The sequence below is a fragment of the Myodes glareolus genome, chromosome 5, assembly GCF_982192425.1.
Source record: "Myodes glareolus chromosome 5, mMyoGla1.1, whole genome shotgun sequence".
NCBI classification, from domain to species: Eukaryota; Metazoa; Chordata; class Mammalia; order Rodentia; family Cricetidae; genus Myodes; species Myodes glareolus.
Window position 1 is genome coordinate 48,176,085 of NC_142030.1, and position 21,911 is coordinate 48,197,995.

The 21,911-nt window shown below is 44.2% G+C and overlaps 1 protein-coding gene across 1 annotated transcript in view; it reads right to left on the minus strand.

The window, feature by feature from the left end:
• Nek10 (NIMA related kinase 10) overlaps positions 1-21,911 on the minus strand; it is a 171,524-nt gene that overhangs the window by 89,348 nt on the left and 60,265 nt on the right. The window contains 1 exon segment of the mRNA XM_048421327.3: positions 6,040-6,115. Within this exon segment, the coding sequence (XP_048277284.3) occupies positions 6,040-6,115 (76 nt within the window).

Consider the following 21,911-nt stretch of genomic DNA (forward strand, 5'->3'; position numbering starts at 1 on the left):
GCCCTTCAGTGACTGACGGGAATGTGCACTTCAGTCTCTTCCTTTGGGAAGGATAATTCTGAGTAAAAGAAGCTCCTGAGGTCTTCAACAAGCATGGGAGCAAAGAAGACCCTATCAAGAATGATTCTGTCCGCTTTCTCTACTTCTGGCTATATCTCCCTCTGCCATGTGTTTCAGATTCACCTCCATGTCGTTTTGGGATATTTCTATCTTATGATTTGGTAACACAGTGACCTAAGCAGTTTGACAAAGAACTTGGAAACACTGGCTTAGAAAAAGTCTCTCCTTAGTTCAGGTCTATTCGGGTCAACGTAGACCGATTTAAAGATACATGTCTAACCTCCCTGTTCTTGCTAGCATTCCTATGCTGTAATTATTTTGGTAAACTGAGTCACACAGGGAACTGTTGTGCTCTATAATATGGTGTACTATGTAGGGATTAGGAAAGTTTCTGCTCTCCATAAGGACTACGTTTAAAGTCATTTCTTGATACTAAAAAAGCTTCAATGCAAAAATTGTTATTTTATTATAAACTGTTAAAGATGATTAAGCCTTGAGATGTTCGAGACTATCCTTAATAAATTTTTGCTGAATATGGCATTTAAGAAATTTATACTTATATACCAAACAGAGACTCCCAGACATAGCAGTGACCCCCTCCCATGGTCTTTAAGAAGACAATGGACACAAGAACTGACAACTCTACCTAGACTGTGGCAATGCCAACCGCTGAGAAGAACTGCCCCAATGCCTCACTTGCAGCCAAGGCTAGCCCAAACTGTGGACAAACAGGACACTGGAGAGTTGATTGCCCCACTTCACCTAGACAAACTGAGGTCACTTCCTCCCATAATCATGGTCCACAAGAAAGCTTCACACCTTCCGGGCCTGGCATCCATGGCTGCTGTCCTGTTACCCCTACACTGAATGCCACGGGGACCACAGGAACCTGGGGTAATTGTCCAGGTAAAGGACTATGGACAAGTCTCGGTCATTTTGATTATTTCTGCTCAAGTCTCTGGTCACATCGATGGCTAGGCTAACTGTAACTTTGTCAGCAGACAATCAGCTCCTTCTCCCAAGGCTGCGGCTGCCTTGTTAGCTCATTAGTTAGTGAAACTCTTAGGTTTCTTGTTTTAAAAAAAGACAGACAGGTTGGCTTTGTTCGCAGGTTTCATACTGAACAGGTTCCAGAGGTGACTTTCCACTAAAAAAGAACCCTTTGCAATGACTGTCCCCAGTCATACCTTGTGTCTCTGGTGAATGAGTGAAGTCCATACAAGGTCTAAGTTCTGGTGGGCTAAGAAAATGTTCTATATAAGGGACTGAGGCTGTAACATAAGTTCTCCGGGTCTTGAAAAATGATTTAAGATATATAAATACCAACTATAAAGACTTATTATTACACTGAGATTTCAAGGGTTCAAAATTTTATCATTGACAACTAGACTTCCGATAAACTGGTATAGCACTGACTGCTCACTGTTCAGTCACAAGCTCAGGGTTTTAAGTTCCCATTGATTGTCTTCTAAGCACAGAATTAAAGGTGCCTTTTATTGGACTAAAAAGTATATCAGACATTCTATACATAGGAGAAAGATGCTCATGCTTTTTAACCCAAAGCCATAGCCTTTGCTCTGACTCAAAGGTCTAAATCTGCTCCAGCTGCTCTACAGACACCCAATAGTGCTTTTCTACGATGTGGATTTCGATAGAATGGAAAGGTTAATATATCTAAAACTTTCATATCCTTTAGTAGACTAAAATTCAGATAAGCTTCAAAAAAATCAAAAACGAGTTATAAGGCTTGGCTCCACCTGTCACGGGTGAATCAAGAAAGTTCCAAATGCAAGGTTCTTCTTTAAGTTCCTGCGTTTTAACTTCTGTTCCTAGTCTCTATTTATCTCAGCAGACTGCCACCTGACAATCAGACACACTGACGAGGGAGCATCTGCCACCTGACAATCAGACACACTACCAGGGAGCACCTGCAAACTGCAAGCTGTTGAGTTCTGGATTGGCTGAAAGCTGATGGGAATCAGCCCAGCCAATGTGATTGCTCCCTGCCTCTTCACCTGGATCAGCTAAAAAGAAGCTTCTGACAAAGGCCCCATCGCCCAGCCTTGACTAGCCACTCAGCCTTCCTGGGCCCTGACAAACTATGCCCCACTTCAGTCAGAAGCAGCTACAGAAGAGAGTACATCATCCCTGCCCCATAGAAGTTGAAAACATTAAGTCAAAAGGAAACTCCCTGACACAGGGGACAAAATGGCTACCTATAATGCCAATTGATATACCAGGGGAAAATGAGCTCAGATTTACAAACAGGGAGATGCATCAATTAAAATTGTTCGACAGTATGATAGGACACTTGGCCTGCTTTATACAGAACAAAGAAATATCTGTCACAGGACCTCTGGCCCTTCCTTGTGCTTCTGTTAATTACTGTTGGCTCTTATATCATTGATACAATAATTAAATGATTATTCCTATGTGGGTACCATTAAACTAATGGTAATTTGATCCCAATGTAAACCATTACCCTTCATAGAGCCAAGGATTTGACCCAATACACAACTTGAGGGGAAATCTTATACCTGAGGTTAACCTGTGAGTCCCATCATCCCAAGGATCAGGTACTTCCTAGGATTCTGGAAGTTGTGGTTCTTGAAAATAACAACAAAGCCTCCTGGGAAAATATGGTGGCCTGTGGGTTTTGTCCATCTAAGCCCCAATAGCACATGTCTTGGGGACGCTCACCTGGACAATTTCCAGGTGATGGTCCTGACCAAATTCTATCTTGGTCAGTATTTAACATTTTAATAAAAGCTTCCTTTAATTTGGTCAAAATGGTGGAACTGTTTTTTTATGGCAAATTTCAGGATTAACAAAAGCCTCCTGGAAACACCACACTCCCCTACCCCACCCCTATTCCCCATTCCCAGGCCCTACACTCCCACCCCATCCTCATCTCCAAACCCCCAGTCCCCATCACTAAAGCCAAATCCATAACTTAACTCCCTAAAATGTGGATGTTGGACAAGTGCCCTCAGGTAAAAACGTTAGGATTTTGTTTTAGGGGCCATGCTATTGTTTCCGGGTATAATGCCCAGCCTGAAATGCCAAGATTAGGACTTATTAGTTTGAAAACCTTATTAGATTTAAATTATGAGAATAGAATACTAATATTAGCTATTTATGCGCCTAAATAAATGGTATAGAGAGATCTACCATTGGGTAGGTCTCCTGAAATTCATCCTTCTGCATAAGACAAGATGAAAAGTTCCCAGCATGGGGGCAAAGGCATGAAGCTGCAAGAGTTTTCAGCCATCCTCGTATACATAAGAAATTCCTGATCTGCAGGGCTACCCAGTAAGATCCTGTCTCAAGAAACCAAACCTTCCACAAACAATGAAGTCCTTCTACGTGTTTCTTATTTAACAGGAGAACAAGGTGAAGCAGTACACCCTGTATGTAGAGGGGTTTTTTTGCACTTTCTAGTATGGACTAGGGGGCAGACAGCATGGGTGTGGGACTGGCCCAGAGCACGCTGTCCTGCTACCCTGAGGCCACAGCCTTCTCAAGGGCTGGTTCAACCCTCTGTATATCCATACGTATTCCCTTCACCTGGAATGCCTCCGTGTTGTGCAGTAATTTCCTCCAAACTCAAACATTTCTTTTCGGTAACCCGAAGGAGGCTGATGAGACTAGGGAAGTAAACAAACCTGGGCACGGCTGATATCACGTAAGATCTTCAGTACTGCCCTACCCCCCCACCCCCCATGCAATAAAGTTATAGAAGCCAGGAAGAGAGACCTTGACCAGTGTGGGGAATTCTTTCTAAGCAGAAGAGCACCCCAGAAGAGCCTCTAACTGGCTAGCTCAGTTGCCTCCAGCTGACTCTGGACCTAACTCATGGATCCCGGCAAGTCTGCGGGGATCTCCAGGGCTCAGCTCCTGCAAGGGCCGGAGTGACATTTTCAGTAATCCCCACTACTGTAATCACACACACACACACACACACACACACACACACACACACACACACTTGTGCAACCTTAGTAAACTCACTGGCTCACCAAGTTGGACTTTGGTGTACTTTGGTCTACCATTGGCTCCCACCTGAGGTGAGAAGATTTGCTCACACTTCCCCAGGAAAAGAGAATTTCCTTCTATCTTCTTTTACTCCTGTACAAGTTACCTATTCCTTATATTAAAACTTCTCCATGTAACTACTGTGTCATTTCTGCCTCCTTATTGGATCCCTGCCATAACCAGACTGACCTGCTCCACACAGGGTAGCTCTGGAGACAGAACCACAACATTTACAGACCGGGGTTTATTTACAAAAACTACATCAAAGCAAGGAAACCAAAACATAAAACAAGAAACTTTGAACCCTTAGTAAATGGAAAGCAAGGGCCTCCTCTAGCAGGATTGGCTGCAATCAGAGGCTATCTCCCCATGGCTCTCCTCCTGTGCCTGGGACAGAGCAAACAGACCAGCCTCCTAGCAACTCTAGTGTGCTTGGTGTGGTGCAAATACAGGCAGACTTATGACCCGGTCTAAAGCTTTGAATGAATGAATAAATGAATGAATGGCATAAAGTGAAAGAGGGGCCATGAGGTGGGGAGGAAGGGTGTAATGAGGGGGGAAATAACACGGGGGGTAAAGAAGCAAGAGACAAGCATTTTCTCTCATATGCAGAATCTATACTCAACTCTACATACATAAATATTTGCACATTATATATATATGTATATATATATATATGAGAGCAGAAAGGACAGAGTTTAAGGAATGAAGGACACTATCAGGGGAAGGATGAGAAGCATAGCTGGGGCAAATCTGAGCAAGGTAAAATGATACACAAAACACATACACACATGTATATACACATATGCATGTACACATGTGTGTGTCATAAAGAAATCCAGTATTTTGTACACTAAAATATTAGCATTTTGAATTTAGTTCATATACTCTTGGCAATAAAAATTTAATATTAAATATGACTAACTGAAATTTAACTCTGTATCTCAGTCTCATGTAATTTTGGCAGTGAGATCTGTTGAGACAGAATGTGTGAAGAGTTAATGTTTTGTGACCGAATTATCCCCAGAATGAGATCAACTCCAGTGTTTAAGAAATGCTGGTAAGGTCAGCAGCATCTGTCCATCTTCCCACGGCCCAGTTTCCAAAGTAAAAGAAGCAGTTCTAACAAGAGAGACAGAAGGCCGCCCTCAGCAGACATTTCCCTAAATGCTCCATGAAGGGACTTTGCAAGGTAACGTTGCTGCTCCCAGACAAGTTTCTAGCATGCCTTAGGATCATTTTAACCCTCTCCCTAGGATGCAGTGTATAACAATTGACTAGATGGGGAAAACTGGAGACTTCTTAGCTGTTTGTTAAATGAGAGCTCAGAATATTTCTCAAAGAATACATTATTTTACTCCACACATGTTTACCTGGGTAGGGGCCACGCGACAAGCCGCATAACGGTCTGGCAAAGGAACCTTCACGGTGTGCACAGTGTCGCAAGTGTCTCTGATCATCTCAACAGAGCACTCACTTATCCAGCCTCTGGGACAGGGGTCAAAGCACCTGCTTTGTCATCTACTTGAGACGCAACAGTGTTGACTCAGTCCCTGTCACTGTCCAGCTCCAGGACAGGGAAGACACAGAAATCCTTCCCCAGGTATGAAGACACCAGGTCACTGCGTGCAAGTCATGGGATGCTCATGGTGTCTGTCCTATGGCAACTCATGCCCTCATTCATTCTTCAGAGTCATGTGTCAGGATTATTTCAATGGGAAGTTGGAGAATTCGGTCCCCCAAAGGAATATAAATAGGCTAACCCTGGGGTTGTGGCTCTAAATACACACGATACACAATTCTTTTCCGTGAACTACCTAGGGACACAAAACTTACTCAATATGCTTCTTTTTCAAACTCTATTCTCTTTGCAAGCAAGAACAGTAACAGAAATTCAAAATAGTTAAGTGTGCCACATGAGAGCCATAAAACAATTATCCTTACCAAGAATAGAGGATCGTTCCCACCATAGACGTGAGCTTACTGCTTTCCTGTTTTTGCTTTGCCAGTCCAAAGTCAGCTACAATTCACAAAACAGAGCAACGTGTTACTGTCTTTCCCCAGGATTAGCAGTCCCTAGTATCTGACACTCTGCAAGGTCACTAGTGCTCTCTCTGTGCATTCACAGAGTGCCCCCCACATCTTCTGTCCACCCCCAACCTTAGTTCACATATATTCTACCATACTGTGCTCTGTAAACTGACAGACACAATGGGATTCATCTTTGTAAAATAATCTAAAGTCAGTCTTGCTCACTGAAGCAGATGGAAGTCTTGTTGATCTTGTGAGTTTTACTTTAATGGTCTCAAATACATAGTAAGACTGTAGCAGTTATGCATGTAGCTATGTCAAAGCTGCATCTGAGGGGGAAAGCAGATGTGGTGGCTTAGCCTTTTGATCCCAGCTCAAGAAACGAGGTAGAGTAGCATGTGTTCACAAGTGAGACTCTATCTCAAAGAACAACCAAAAAGTGAAGATAAAAGAAGAATTGGTCAAAACAACTAAAAATGGACATCTGAAATTGTAAAATAATAATCTTATTAATGGCGCTATGATTTAGTCTCTAGTTAATGACAGGGATGCAAATTCTATGACAATTTTTTTTTAAATATAGCTGAGTCTCCGTGACTAGATTCTTGAAGTCCCAGCACTTAGGCGCTAAGGCAGTAAAATCAAGAGTTCAAGACCAGTCTGGCTACACAGTGAGATCCCATCTCAAGGAAGGAAAGGAGGGAAGAGAGGGAAGTGGAGGTGAGGGATGAGAGGGTAATGAAGGCTAAGAATGGAAAGGGGAGGTGAGGGAAAGGAAAGAGAGAAAACAGTAAAATACAGTAATTCTGAAAAATCATCATGAAGATCTGAGAACCCAAAATTAAAAAGCAATTATTGGCACTAACTTGCCATATCTGCAAAAATTAAGGATTAAAATAGCATAGCATAGTGAAAACTAGTACAACAGTAAATTTAAATAATTCAATATTGAAATTTTATATATTACATAGAACTATGTGAGTACATATATGTGAGTGGGCAGCCAAAGGAGCCTTACATGAATATGTAAGGAGCACATGAAATCCTGAATGAATGCATATTGCTGACGCAGGCAGCAACCAATGCCCCTCCCCATGGGAAACTGTCAAAGCCTCCCTCCGGGCTGAGTGCAAATATTAGCAATGTGTACAGGCGTTTACCAACCATTGACCAGTGTGTGCAAAGAAGCCCACTGCAAGCTTCTTGCTCCCTGATGTTTACAGCCGGAGACTGCTGCCCACAGAGACCCTCCCCTACATCTAAGCCATTCTCTTGACTCTGAACAACACACAGTCCAAGGTCAGCCCAGTTGCTGCCTCACCATCAGAGTGCATGCAGACTGTCTGAGCCGAGCTTTTCTGCATCTGTGTGTCTGGTTTTTCCTTAGAGTCTGTTCTTCATTCTCCTGCCTTCCCCATCAGATGTCAAGGGCCAAGCCACACTAGACATGAAGACTGGTGATAATTTGTTTTTTTTTTCACTTAAAATAGTACATTCTGAGCCAGGGTCTTATGTACCTCAGAGATGACCCTCACATCTGGTGCAAAATGCACTATGTGGCTAAGGATGACATTGAACTTCTGATCCTCCTCAATGTCCAAAGTGCTGGAATTATAGACCTGAGCCACCTGCCTGTTTATGCTGAGCTTTGAGTTCAGGGCTTTGACATGGAAGTCTCTATGAGCTGAGCCACATAACAGCCCTAACATAACATAATTTTGACAAATGTAGAATTGCACATGTTTACAGGGTACAGTATGATAATTTAATAGATGTATTGATATCTACATATAATACCCATTAAGATCAAGATAATTTGTATTTTTCTTACTTTTGATTTAAATTAATTTTTAGTTTATATTTAAAAACAAAAATTATAAATCTCAATTGCCTAATGTTACACTTTGATCTGTGTACACGTTATGTAGTGCTTGAATCAGGTGAAACACATTCATTTGTGGTAGAAACATCTAAAATTTTTTCCTCCAGTCTTCTGAGTTCAAATATATAAACAGAGTCTGGCTTATTTTGCCCATCCTTCTCTTTACCCATCCTTCTCTCCCTCATCTCCTCAGTCTCTGGTCCTCACTACTCTCCATAGTTCAAATGATGCACATTTTCACATGCCATGTACAAATGACTCCTGGAACACTTGTTCTTCTATGCCTTGCTTGCTCTACCACATGATCTGTGTCTATCCACCACAGGCAATAGACAATAGGCAATAGGATAGACAGGATTCTGTTTTCTTTCTGTAACACTCAACTGTGTATCCGGGCTGTACATTCTTCATGTATCCATCATCTGATGGACACCTGGCTGTCTCTACTTCTTACCCACTTGAACTCTGCTGCAATAAACTGAGAGTACAGGCATCTCTTGTGAACACTGATCCCATTTCTTCTGGATGTTTGCCTAGGAGTGAAATTGCCGGATCAGATCATACGGCAGTACTATTCTTAATGTTTCAGGGGACGTTTTTAGTTTGCCGTTCTCAGTATCTAATTACATCATTCAGCAGGGCTGTCTTCCTCCACTTCCTGGCCAGAGCCTGTTTTCTTCCCCTCCCCAGCAGGGAGAGAGAGGGTAGCCGCTTCCTTGTTTTTTTATTTATTTTGAGTTGCTGCACACAATTACCTTCGATCTTTTTTTATCATGGTCTTTCTTACTGGAGCAAAAACGATGTCCCTGTGGTTGAATTTGCACTTTCTTGCAGATTAGTGATGTTGGGACTTTTAAAGACACCTGATGCTCATTCCTACAAGTCCTTCTGAGATGCCAACTGTTCATGGGTTGTTTGGGGTCTGCAGAAACCTTTCGACTTGTTTGAATCCATGTGTCAGTTTTTGATTTGTCTCCTGTACTTTGGGGTCCTTCCCAAAATATATAAATGTTCTCAACCATTTCTTGTGGGGTTTTTTCTCTATTTATTCCACACTTATGACTTTAATTCATTCTATGGTTTTCATAACTGCTGAAAGAGGGGCTTCTTTCTAGTCTTTTTCTCGTGCCTGTATATATTCAACTTTCCTCCACACCATTCATTTTCATTTTAAAGACTATTCTTTCCAAACTGCATTTTTATGATATGTATACCTATCACCTTTGTCAAATCCAGATACGTATAGATGTACGGGTTTCCTTCTAGACTCTCAAACTCATCCCATTGGTCTGTTTATTTCTATGCCAGTTGCATGCTGCTTTGATTGCTACAGCTTTGTAGTATGTTTTGAAATCATGTAGTATAATATGCATTTTATAGATGTGAAAAACTGAGGCTCAGAGAAAATGAGCAGTCTGCTTAATGTCTTATACAGAGAAATCAACAGTGAGATTGATGTCAACAGAAAGCCTGATGTCAACCAAAAAACGAATCTAGCCTTGGTTGCTTCACTGAGTATCCAATCCTATATTTAAAAAGTGCATCACCTGCTACACATGAATGACCAGCCCCTAGGCCAATGTGGCTCTGATGCGAAAGGCCTGAGAGCAGCACCTCCCACAGGCATCGATAAAGAAGACCCATAACACACTCACAGACCCACCCAGAAACACAGAGACCAAAGCGTAATAGCTGAAAAGAGTGTCACCAGAACATGAGACTATCAGTTGCTTCAGCCCTTAGAAACCAGCCAGTGTGGTCACCAGACCACAGTAAAGGGAACTGCAGCTAGGGAGATGGACGGTCTGGTAAAGTGCCTGCTGCACCAATACTGTCACATGGGGGTCAGCGGGGTCACTCGACTCACTGGCGACCAAGGTCAGACGGCTCATCAGCACCAGTTACTCCGAGAGCCTTTGTCTGAAAATATCGGGGGGAGAGTGACTTGAAGGCAAGTTGTTCTCTGATCTACGCAAACGTTCACACATGTACACACACACACACACACATATATACCCACACACACATGTACACACACATACACACACTCATGCACACACAGGAAGACTGTACAGCCATCACAACAAATGCACAGAGACCCTGGCAGTATTCACACCTCTCAGCAGGGTAGAAATACATTGGAACCTCCTTAATCTCATAAAGGGAATGGCTAAAAACCTATGGCTAACACACTAGTTAATGCTGAAAGGCTGAATGCTTTGTTTCTACTTTCAAAACAAGTCAAGAATGTTGAGGCCACAGCACAGACCCGCAGTCTCAGGACTGGGAAAACTGAAGCAGGAGAATCGTGAGTTCATGATGAGCCTAGCTCCACAGTGAGTTTCAGGATTGTAGTTTCAGGCACACATAGCAGACCTCGTCTCAAAAAAGAAAAGTTGAAATTTTAAAAGTCAGGGCTGGCCACTCCCATTTCTACCCAACATTCAACAAGGACTGCAGGCACATTTTCATGTTAACTGAACCTTCCATTTCTCTTGCAGTGGAACAGTTAGATTATGTTATAAGTGTATGTTTAATTTGACTTTTTATAAAACAGTAAGTTGGAGCCGGGCAGTGGTGGCACACACCTTTAATCCCAACACAGTTTGGGTTTTGGTTTTGTTTTGTTTTGTTTTTTCATTTTCTTTTGAGACTGTCTCACACCATAGCTCAGACTCACCTCAGAATCAGCAATTTTCCTGGTTCAACCTCTATAATGCTTGAATTACACATGACTTACATAAGTCTTTCAAATTGATCTCTCTCTCTCTCTCTCTCTCTCTCTCTCTCTCTCTCTCTCTCTCTCTGCTATTTTTTAAAAATTTTTACCTAAGTTATCCAGATGGTTAATTTTTGGTATCAATTTGACTGTACTAAAAGAACACCGTAAAACTCTGTGATACAGGAGTGGGCCCCAAGAACATTTCTCCTTTCCAGCTGCCCTGCTAGAGAACTTTGTAGAAGACACTAGAAGAGATGCAAGAGGAGGAGCATGGTGACCACGGGTGTCTGGGGGCGACTTACTTCCCCCCGAGAGCGGCTCATTTCCCCCAAGTGCCGCCATTGGGTTCCCTGTTGACACCCACCCAGCTTCACACAGGTCTCACTGCACTCAGAAGACAGCACACCTGCAACAAAGCCAGCTCCTCAGCTGGATCCCCAGCACCTCCAGGGAGGTCCCCAGGATAGTCCATAGCATCCTCCCTGGAAATTACTGGAACAGGCATCTCAGGCAGAAGCCCCCTCAGTACACTTTGATGCTGGTCAAAGAGGTGTGCCAGCATCTCAGCGGGCTTCCTGCTCTGCTCGACCATCTCACCATGGAGTTTGGATAACATTCCTGGAGCCAAGCATCCCCTCCACTATAGCAACAGCTCTGAACATTCTTAACTTCAATAGGTAGATGTTAAATCTTTTTTAGAGGTGGTGGGGGTCATGACTAAAGCTGAGCATCTGGGATGAGAAGCTGGACTACGGTGACTCTCGCTTCTGTTTTTGGTGTGCTCACTCTTGTTCATTGACACTGTCAGAATCTGCCGAAGATGTCCCAGCAAGAAGAGAAGTTGTTCCACATGATGGGCCCTTACTTCTCTTGTAAGGCACTTACTCCACACCAGAGCCAGGTGGTGTCAGCTGTGTGGTGCATGTTATCCTGAAAGCCCACCCTCTGACAGTGTTTGGGGTTTCCCACAATGTAACCAGCTGACCACTTCCTTCAGATCTGCGGCAGACCCTGAATCAGTCACCCAGTCAGGCTTCCCCTGGGTTCTTCCCTGCAGAAACTGAAAAACTGTTTATTATTCTAAGTCTCTAAATTCTGTAGGATTAGATTACCCATTAGTGGACTCCTTACGCCACGTCACCAGCAGCAGGAATGTAGAACTCAGCTCCTATACTCTTGGCCTCTGTTCCTACCCTGAAACAGTAATCCTCCACACTAGAGACAAGACTGAAATGCTGCAAAACCCCCTGATACATAAGAAGAATAAATACCAAATTCTACCAGGCTAAAAGAGTAGACATGCTCTGAATTTTCAGAGATGTACATCAAGCACGCACTATCATAAATTTTACCCTCCTTCTTGAGGCCTCTATCCATTCATTCAACTGAGCATCTGTCACTATAGGACATTACTTTACTTATCCTCATCAAGGTTTAAGGTCTGGTATTCTCCACAAGAGTCGAGGTCTGCCACTGCTGGATGACGTCAGTACACACCTCTATGTACAGGTCATAGGTGCGTCCACAATTCTGCAGTGTGGTCCACTATCCACAAGCTGATAGCTTGCTGATCTAGCATATACTGGAGAAAATTGGTAAGATGAAGTCAACACTCTGAAAGATAGGAAGCACTCTCCAACAAATGTCTAGGGAGTTCACTATAATTTGAGCACAGGTAAGCCTAGTCTAACTTGAAAACTAAGAAGACGTGCAAAAAATCACCTTATGAAAAGTGATCTCAAGAGGTAAAAACCAAGGAATCTTATAATGGTTTTTATTCACTCCAATTAATTTAGCTAATGCATGGGCTTGGACATATGTTCACAAAAACACAGAGAGTTGAGAAATGCTAGAATAGCAAAAATGAATGCCGTCTGGCCACAGGGAGGGTTTTGGAAGCAGCAGGAGATACTTCTGCTTCTCTTTCCTCATTTGGGTAACATATGGGGAAGAAATGTTTTATCTCTGAAATCATGAGGGCATCAGTATGCTTGACTAGAAATTCACCATTAACAACTGAAGACAAGTTCATACAGCATGGGAGCGCTTTGAAAAGACAAGTGTTGGGGTACTGGTCATGTGCAGCCTGCATCCCCTGCATTCAAACAAGCAATCCAGCTCCGGGCTGAGTTCAAGGCCATGCACACACAGTCTATGGCACATCCCCACCAAACACACGTGCACAGGCACATGCCCACACCTGCACATGGGGGGGGGAGGGAGAGGAGAGAGAGACAGAGAGACAGAGAGAGAGAGAGAGAGAGAGAGAGAGAGAGAGAGAGAGAAGCTCTTAAAACATGGTGGCTAAGTAACTATCAGATGGAGAAGTTACCAAGGATGACAAGGCCAAGAAGAGGTGATACGTGCAGACAGAGGAACAGATATATGTGGAGGCCCTGTGGTAACATGATAGGTTCCACTGAGGAAACGAGAGGCCTGTAAGGCCATAAGGCCACACTCAGAGTACAGGTTAAACTGTGCACATTTCAGCCATTTGTCCTGTCCCAGTCCATGACTACAGCTCCACAGTGCCCAAGAGATGCTTCTCTTCTACCTAAAGTGGCCTTTCATGGAGGAATGTAAAGAGTAGCGGAGAGAGAGCGGTTATGGAGCATCTGTGTCCATGTGTCTGTCGGCCTATGTGTCTCAGAGCAGTGGCTGACATGGGAGACATGCTTTTTTTGGTCCCATAACAAATGCTCCCTATGGAGCAGGAAAGCGCTTAGTCAGAAGCATACAATGCTCGAAAGGGAGGCTGTTGGAGCCCCACAGTTTTGTGGCACCACGGCAGGCGAGCCCACCTCACGTCTCGGCTCCGTACAGCCAGTTTCTTTACCGCTGCCATTCCGGATTCCCACAGTCTCAGAATCACCCGTGCAAGACCCTGAAGAGAACGTGGATTTCTAAGAGGAGGCTCGGGGTCTTCCTTCAGCAGAGTCCAGCCACGCTGCACTTCCTTTCCCGAAGGTCACAGATTCCTCATCTCCATCTCCTGACCCCTTCCTGGCCTTCCCAGGAGTGACGTTCAGCTGTCACTAACAACTTCCTATTTCAATTCAACAAAGGGCATGCTGAGTCTAACATGGAGTGTCCTAAACTGGGTAGGAGACTCAGAAGTCTGGGCTGGGAGCCTGACCTTCACACTGTGCCCCTGTGTGCCCCTTCCCCAGGCAGCCCCTGGTGAGCAGCCAAATCTCTCCTCTCGTTGGTTAGCATCACATCTTCAGGTTCCTCCGTGTGCTCAGGGCTGTCAGCTTCTCTGGTTCTAAGGCTTCTGCTCAGGACTTCTCTGCCGGTTCTCCAGCCTGAGATCCTGTCGACCGGAGACCTCACAGCTTCCATAACCATCAGAACTAGGTCCCCTGCAGCCTCCTTTCCCAGCTCTTAGCACCCTCAGTGTCCTGGAAACGGATCTGGCTGAACTTCCTTTGACATCCCTCTATTTTTCCAGCGTGCGGCATCTGTGATGGCCTCGGCAGAAAGTGTCACCGCAAAGTAACATGTGCGCAGCAGACTGAGGAAGTGGCCACCCTGCCGGGAGCTGAAGGCGCCACTGGGCTAGGCCTGGGGCACAGAAAGGTGTCTCTCACCTTGAATTCAAGTAGACCCCAGAGAAGGTTCAAAGTCAGGTAGATCCAGAGACCTACGGAGGCCACAGGAAGCGTCACTAGATGGCCAGATTTTCCAGGGATGAACAGCACACCCCTGCGGGGGTTGGAATCCCTATCCATGTCTAAAGTGACACATATCTTAGCGCACATCAGTGGACAATGACGACTAAAATCGCCGAACCCTCTAAAGGACACCCAGGGCTGCAGTAGTATTTGAGGTCCCTGTTCTTTCGAGTTCTACAGCATTCATGGGGGGGGGGGGGCATTTCCTTCAGGTTACTGCCAGTGGTACCAAGGACTGCCATGCTCAACAGAACTTCCCTGGCATCAAACACACCGCTCCGACAACCGCTCCACCCCTGCCTCTTGTTGGTATTTCTACCCGCATGTATTTTACTCATCAGTACGTTCTTATCATCATTCATTGTTTCCTCCTCTTTTTTATCACTGATTTATTTGGAGGCGGGAGGCATATGTGCGTGCATGGCACTCGTAAGAGGAGTTCAGAGAATAACTTCTAAGAGTCACCTCTCCTTCTATCATGAGGTTCCCGGGGATCAAACACCAGTAGCAGGGCTTAGGGGGCGAGTGCCTTTGCCCACTAAGCCACCCCGAAGGCCCTCATTCATGTCTGTATTTGTTTGTCTACCCTCTTAATAAATATTTGATAAGTTCTGGCAGAGAATCAGAGTCAAAGGAATGCACCTGATATTTAAATACCACGTCCTGGATGCTGGGAGGCAGTCTGCCAGACATGGGTGGCTGAGATTAAGCTGGAGGAGCAGGATTGGACTTGGGAGCACTGCAGCAGTGGGGTGGCATGCTGGGAGTCCCAGGGACAGGAGCACAGCCCGGCCTGCTTTGGATCTGAGGCTGGACCAAGAGTCAAATGGGTCGTCATGAAGACAGAGCTTTGGGGACCTATTGAAAGCCAAACTGCCTTACATCTTTCTGAGAGCTGCATGGCTGGCTTAGACAAGAATGCCTTAATTTGGATTTTAATGAGTGCCTTCAGTTCCCTCCCCTTGTTCTCTGTCTCTGCAAACTGGGACTCCAATATTTCTCATGCTTCGCTAACTGAATACCGGAACTTCTACCTCTGGGTCCCCAAACTGCTGTGTCTCTCACGCTATGGTGTGCAGCGCTTACATGCTGCCTGTCCTGGACAGGCACCAGAGCCTCTGGTGACGCATGCTGAGGACAGAAAACCCAATCACCATTGGCCAGTCCCTTCTCCCCCTGTTGTTGTCTCCCTTGGAGCCAGATATGATCACCAGACTGAGTTTAGGCTGGGTGTGGTGGCACACACCTTTAATCCCAGCATTCAGGAGGCAGAGGCAAATGGATCTTATGAGGTTGGGATCAGCCTGGTTTACAGAGTATCAGGATAGCCAGGGCTGTACAGATAGACCCTGTCTCAAGAAAAAAAAATTGATTGATTTTGACTAATACTACATGAGAAGTCTGGAGGAGATTTTTGACTTTCTGTAATGACAAGAAGCAGACAATATTTGAAGGGCATTTTTACTGTTGTATTTATCATATCAGCTTCCTTACTTCTGGCCTATGAGTATAGAAACAATGCCTGGAGTTCCAGCAACCATCTTTGTAATAACAAGAACACAAGCATATGGACTAGAAGCCAGCCTGCTGCAGGTCCAGCAGAGAAAGGCTTAGGTGACAGCCAGCCTCTGTGAGCTGCCAACCCGACCAGGCCCACTCCTCTCCACATCTTATTAAGGGATAGTCGGTCACTCTGACAGTGTGATTCATTGTTAGCCCGATTATCCGCTTCTGGTCCTTCCTGACTTGCACAGCCCTAACACTGTAATCATCCTCCTGTCTCCCAAATCTAATCGCTTAATATGGAGTGTGAACACTGAAGCTCCCTGTCTTGCCACACCAAGCCTCTTTGTAGCACCCAAAAGCACCGCATTCTTAGCATCTCTAATCTTCGGCACTTGCTGTATCCATGCCTTTGCGTTCATCCTTCCTTCTAGCTTCTTTGCCCAAAGGTTACCCAGCAGACTGAGTGACCTTATGGTGACAATCACCATGGACCACATATTCTTTCTTGGGAGGAATCCATCCAAACACCACTAATGCTGAATGACTTTGATCAGCGGTATCTGAGCATGGTATTGGCCAGATGGCTCGGAGGGTAGAGTTGTTTATCACCACACCTGAAGATCAAATTTAACCCCAGAGACCACATGGTAGACAGGGAGAAACAACTTTACAAGATGTCTGCTGAACACACACACACACACACACACATACACACACACATACATACACACACACATACACACACACATACATATACACACATACATATACACACACATACATACACACACATGCACACACACATACATATGCACACATACAGCACACATACACACACATACATACACACACATACATACACACACACATACCCCTACCTCTGCCCCCATAAATAAATAAATGAAAGTCAACTGAGCATAAAAAGCATCCAGCCATCTGTGCAGAAGTTCGGAGAGCTGAGGTGTGGCTGTCTTGCCCTCTCTCGCAGCTTTTCAGGCAGAAGCAGGTATGGGCCATGAGTTCAGCTCAGCCCTTACTGACCTGTGAGGGGCAAGCCGCATCTGATTAGAAACCTGGTGCCTTTAGCTTAGGAGTGGAAAGGCATTCTCGTGTAGGACTAGTCACTGAACATTTTAATCTTGTGGAACACACAGTTTTGCAGTAGGTTATCTCTTAAAAAACAAACAGACAAAAAAAAAAAAACAAAACAACCCTATAGAAATATGAGAGCCAGTAGTAGGTCGTCAGACACACAAAACCAGACATGCCCGGATTTGTCCACATTCTGCATCTGCCACTGTTCTAAGCTGCTGGGACATTCAGGAGTTTTGTTATCGCAGCATAACCTGCCTCATCCTGACTGACACAGGGCTCCTTCACACATCCTAAGCCCTCCTCCCGTACTGTCTGTCACTCCATCTCACTGGTTCCTCAATGATGCAGGCACTCCAGCCTTCTCCGCCGTGTGCTGTCACCACATCTTCACAAAGCAAGGGTCCCGTCCGTCCTGCTTGCCTCGCTAGGTGCAGCAGCGTGTGTCAGTTCGTGAGATGCTTGTTGGAAGGATACCTAGATTTTCTCCACATAATTGTGAAGCCGGAGAGCAGAAGCCATGGCCTTTTGCTATATAACCATCCTGTTCTACAGCAGCATTTGGTGAGCACCGAACTTTTGATAAATGCCATACAGAATTAGATATGGCCTTATTACTCCTGCCAACAGTGACCAGATATCTCTTGACAAAGACATGTACAATGTACACCCTTGTAACAGGAGTGTGTGACCTCCTGAGCCATACAAAAAAAAAAAAGCCCATGTCTAAAACTATTACCTATTACATCATATGAATTTTGTGCTTCGTTTTTCTCTTTTTTGTTTGGGTGCAAAGGAAGTAAGAAATGTGAACTTTTTTATTAAAATATGAACATTTTAAAAGGCCAAGAAATGTGAAACGATGTTTGGGCATGGGTGCCCATTTGATGCACCAGCAAAGTACAGATGCCATAGGGGAGGCAGCAGCACTAGGGCAGACCGTGCTTTGCCTAGCGAGTCACTGAGGGCCTGCTCCCACCTGTGCCTCAAAGGCCACCAAAACCAAAACACTTGTGGGGCAGGCCTGGGCAGGTGTCATCACACACGTCCAGATGCTAGCTTTCAAGTAGGAACAGATTCACACATTGAAAGCAAACAGATGGGGGTTGGATCGAAACGCGCCGCACAGCCTTCCCAGAGCCCTAAGCTGGATGTCCAGAGCTGGGAAAACCAAAGAGAAAGTGTTTGTAATTCCACACACAGGCATGCTGGTTCTCCGAGGTCTGTTTGCGAATGACAGCTAGAAACAACCGCAAGCCAGCTTCTACACAGAAGGAAATTATCTGCGTTTTCCTAAAGGTTTTTTTGTTTGTTGTTTTCTTGGTTACATTTTTTTATTCAATACACTTTATACCATTCATCTCTGACATCATTTGACAAATCTGTGCTTCTTTTCTGAAGGCAAATAAACATCCTGCATCACCAAAGAAAACCCAACTACAAGCGATCACAAGGGGAAGGCTGCCCCTTTGTGGACACATGATGAATCCACCCAGACAGCTGCAGCAAATTCCGTGGCAGCGCTCCCTAGTGGCGACTGCCCCTCTGTGGAGATATTCTTTTTCCACCACACTTCGCCCAACTTCCTAAAGTACTGGGATTACTACATACTTAGTTCAAAAGCAATGCGATAATATTTTAACCAAATCATAGTCACTCTTAAAACTGTGCCTAGCGGTCACATTTCATTCAATGGTGATAGATAATGATAGAATAGTGGAGAATTATTGCATATAAGATATGGTAAGAGAGTTATAGAAAGGCTCTGAAGTCCTATGCTAGTCAGAAAACCCTCCTCACTCACTTGTGGTAATGGTGGTGTGGCAATGCCCTGGTCACACCATCGTCCCTTCCCAGTTCTGGGATGCTAGTTTTCTATGCTTCCTCCCTCACTCCGACTCAAGAGGGAAACACTTTTAGCTTCATAACTGCCATGTGAAATTCTAATAAATATTAAATCAATAGATTGATCAAAACAGTGATAAGAGTCAGGAGAAGAAAAATAAAGTGAACAATTGCTCATTCTGCTAAATCCTCCTTTTCTAGGTGTACTGCTATTGTTTATACCTGATTAGCATAGCCATCCTGCCCACTTCCAGCTTAAAGGGGGGTTGATCATGCATGTTTGTGCCTTTCAATTCTAAAAACCTTGCTGGAATATGGCCAGGGGCTGTCCCTGAGAATGAGCGTGGTGACAGTAGAGGAAGAGGTGCCACAATGGTTCCGGGGAAGATGATGAGGAAAGACATTGTGGTGGCCCGGCAGAGCATGCTTTCCATGTGTCTGAGAAGAAGAAGGACAAAGGTGAGCAATTCACCCTACAGAGTCAAAGATGAAGTCCCAGATCCCCTCCTACCCATACAGTGCATTGGACACCAACCAGAAACAGATTCATTGTCCAAGGTACCACAACCAATGAGGCAGCAAGAAGCAGATGGCTGTGCTCAAGGGAACTCAGTGAAAATCCAAAGACAACAAAAGGAGATCAAGGGGATACAAATTAGAAAGGAAGAAGTCAAACTTTCACTATTCACAGATGATAGGATAGTATCAAAAGTAAAGCCAAGAATTCTACCAGGGAACTCCTATAGCTGATAAACACCTTCAGTGATGTGGCAGGATACAGGATCAACTAAAAAAATCAGTAGCCCTGCTATATACAAATGATAAAGAAGCTAAGAAAAAAATCAGAGAAGCATCACCCTTCACAATAGCCACAAATAGCATAAAATATCTTGGGGTAACACTAATCAAACAAGTGAAAGACCTGCTGGACAAGAATTTTTAGTCTTTGAAAAAAATATCAGAAAATGAAAAGATCTTCCATGCTCTTGGATAGGCAGGATCAACATAATAAAAATGACAATCGTACCAAAAGCAAACTACAGATTCAATGCAATCCCCATCAAAAATCCCAACACAATTCTTCACAGACATCAAAAGAGCAATACTCAACTTCATATGGAAAAACAAAAAACCTAGGATAGCCAAAACAAGCCTGTACAATAAAGGAACTTCCAGAGGCCTCGCCATCCAGACATTAAGCTCTATTATTGAGCTACAGTAATGAAAACAGAGTGGTATTTGTATAAAAACAGACAAGTGGACAAACAGAATCAAATCAAAGACCTGGATTCTGGATTTGGTTTGGTTTGGTTTTTCGAGACAGGGTTTATTTGTAGCTTTGAAGCCTGTCCTGGAACTAGCTCTTGTAGACCATGCTGGCCTCGAATTCACAAAGATCTGTCTGCTTCTGCCTCCTGAGTACTGGGATTAAAGGCATGTGCCACCACTGCCCAGCTAAAGACCTAGGTATTAATCCACACACCTACGAACACCTGATTTCTGACAAAGAAGCTAAAATTATGCATTTGAAAAAAGAAAGCATCTTCAACAAATAGTGCTAGCACAACTGGATGTGAACATGTAGAAGAATGAAAATAAATCCATATCTAACTATATGCACAAAACTCAAGTCCAAATTGATTAAAGACCTCAGTAGAAACCTGGCCACTCTGAACCTGATAGAAAAAGTGGGAAGTAGCCTTCGATACATGGGCACAGGAGACCACTTCCTAAATATAAACCCAGTAGCTCAGACACTGAGAGCAACAATAAATAAATGGGACCTCCTGAAACTAAGAACCTTCTGTAAATCTAAGAACACAGTCAATAAGACAACAAGGCAGCCTACTGAATGGGAAAAAATCTTTAACAATCCCACACAAGATAGAGGACTGATCTCCAAAATATATAAAGAACTCAAGAGATATCAAAATATCAAAATAATTCAATTAAAAAAGGGGGTGTAGATCTAAACAGAGAGTTCTCAACAGAAGAATTTCAAATGGTGAAAGACACTTAAGGAAATGTTCAACAATCTTAGCCATCAGGGAAATGCAAATCAAAACAACTCTGAGATAACATCTTACACCTGTCAGAATGGCTCAGATCAAAACCACCAATGACAGCTTATGCTGGAGAGGATTGCAGTAAGGGGAACACTCCTTCATTGCTGGTGGGAAAGCAAACCTGTACAACCTACTCTGGAAATCAGTATGGTGGTTTCTAAGAAAACTGGGAATCAACATACCTCAGGACCCAGCAGTACCACTCTTGGGCATATACCCAAAGGATGCTCAACTATTCTACAAAGGCATTTGTTCATCTATGTTCTTAGCAGCATTATTTGTAATAGCCAGAACATGGAAACAAACTAGATGCTCCCTCAATTGAAAAATGGATACGAAATGGAGTACTTATTCAGGGGTAAAAAACAATGACATCTTGAAATTTGCATGCAAATAGATGGAACTAGGGAAAAACATCCTGAGTGAGGTAACCCAGACCCAGAAAGATGAGCATGGCATGTACTCACTCATCGGTGAATACTAGCTGGAAAGCAAAGGGAAAGGGTCCTATATTCCATGACCCCAGAGATGCTAAGAAGAAAGAGAACCCTAACAGAAACATACATAGATCCCCCTGGGAAGGGGAAATAGACAAGATCTCCTGAGAAAACTGGGAGCATGTGGATGCGGGGGGGGGGGGGGGGGACGAAGGAAGAAGGAGAGGAGGAAAGGAGAAGGGAGGGGGAGGAGAACTAGAAGGAATGGAATGGTCGAGATGGGGGAAGGACAGAGACGGAGAGAAAAGAAAGAGATATCTTGATTGAGGGATCCATTATGGGGCTAGCATGAAACTAGCACTAGAGAAATTCCCAGGAATCCACAAGGATGACCCCAGATAAGACCCTAAGTAACAGTGGAGAGGGTACCCGAACTGGCCTTGCCCTGTACTCAGATTGATGATTATCTTAAATGTCATCATAGACCCAACATCTAGCAACTGATTGAAACAGATGCAGAGAACTACAGCGGAGCATTGGGCTGAGCTCCCAAAGTCCAGT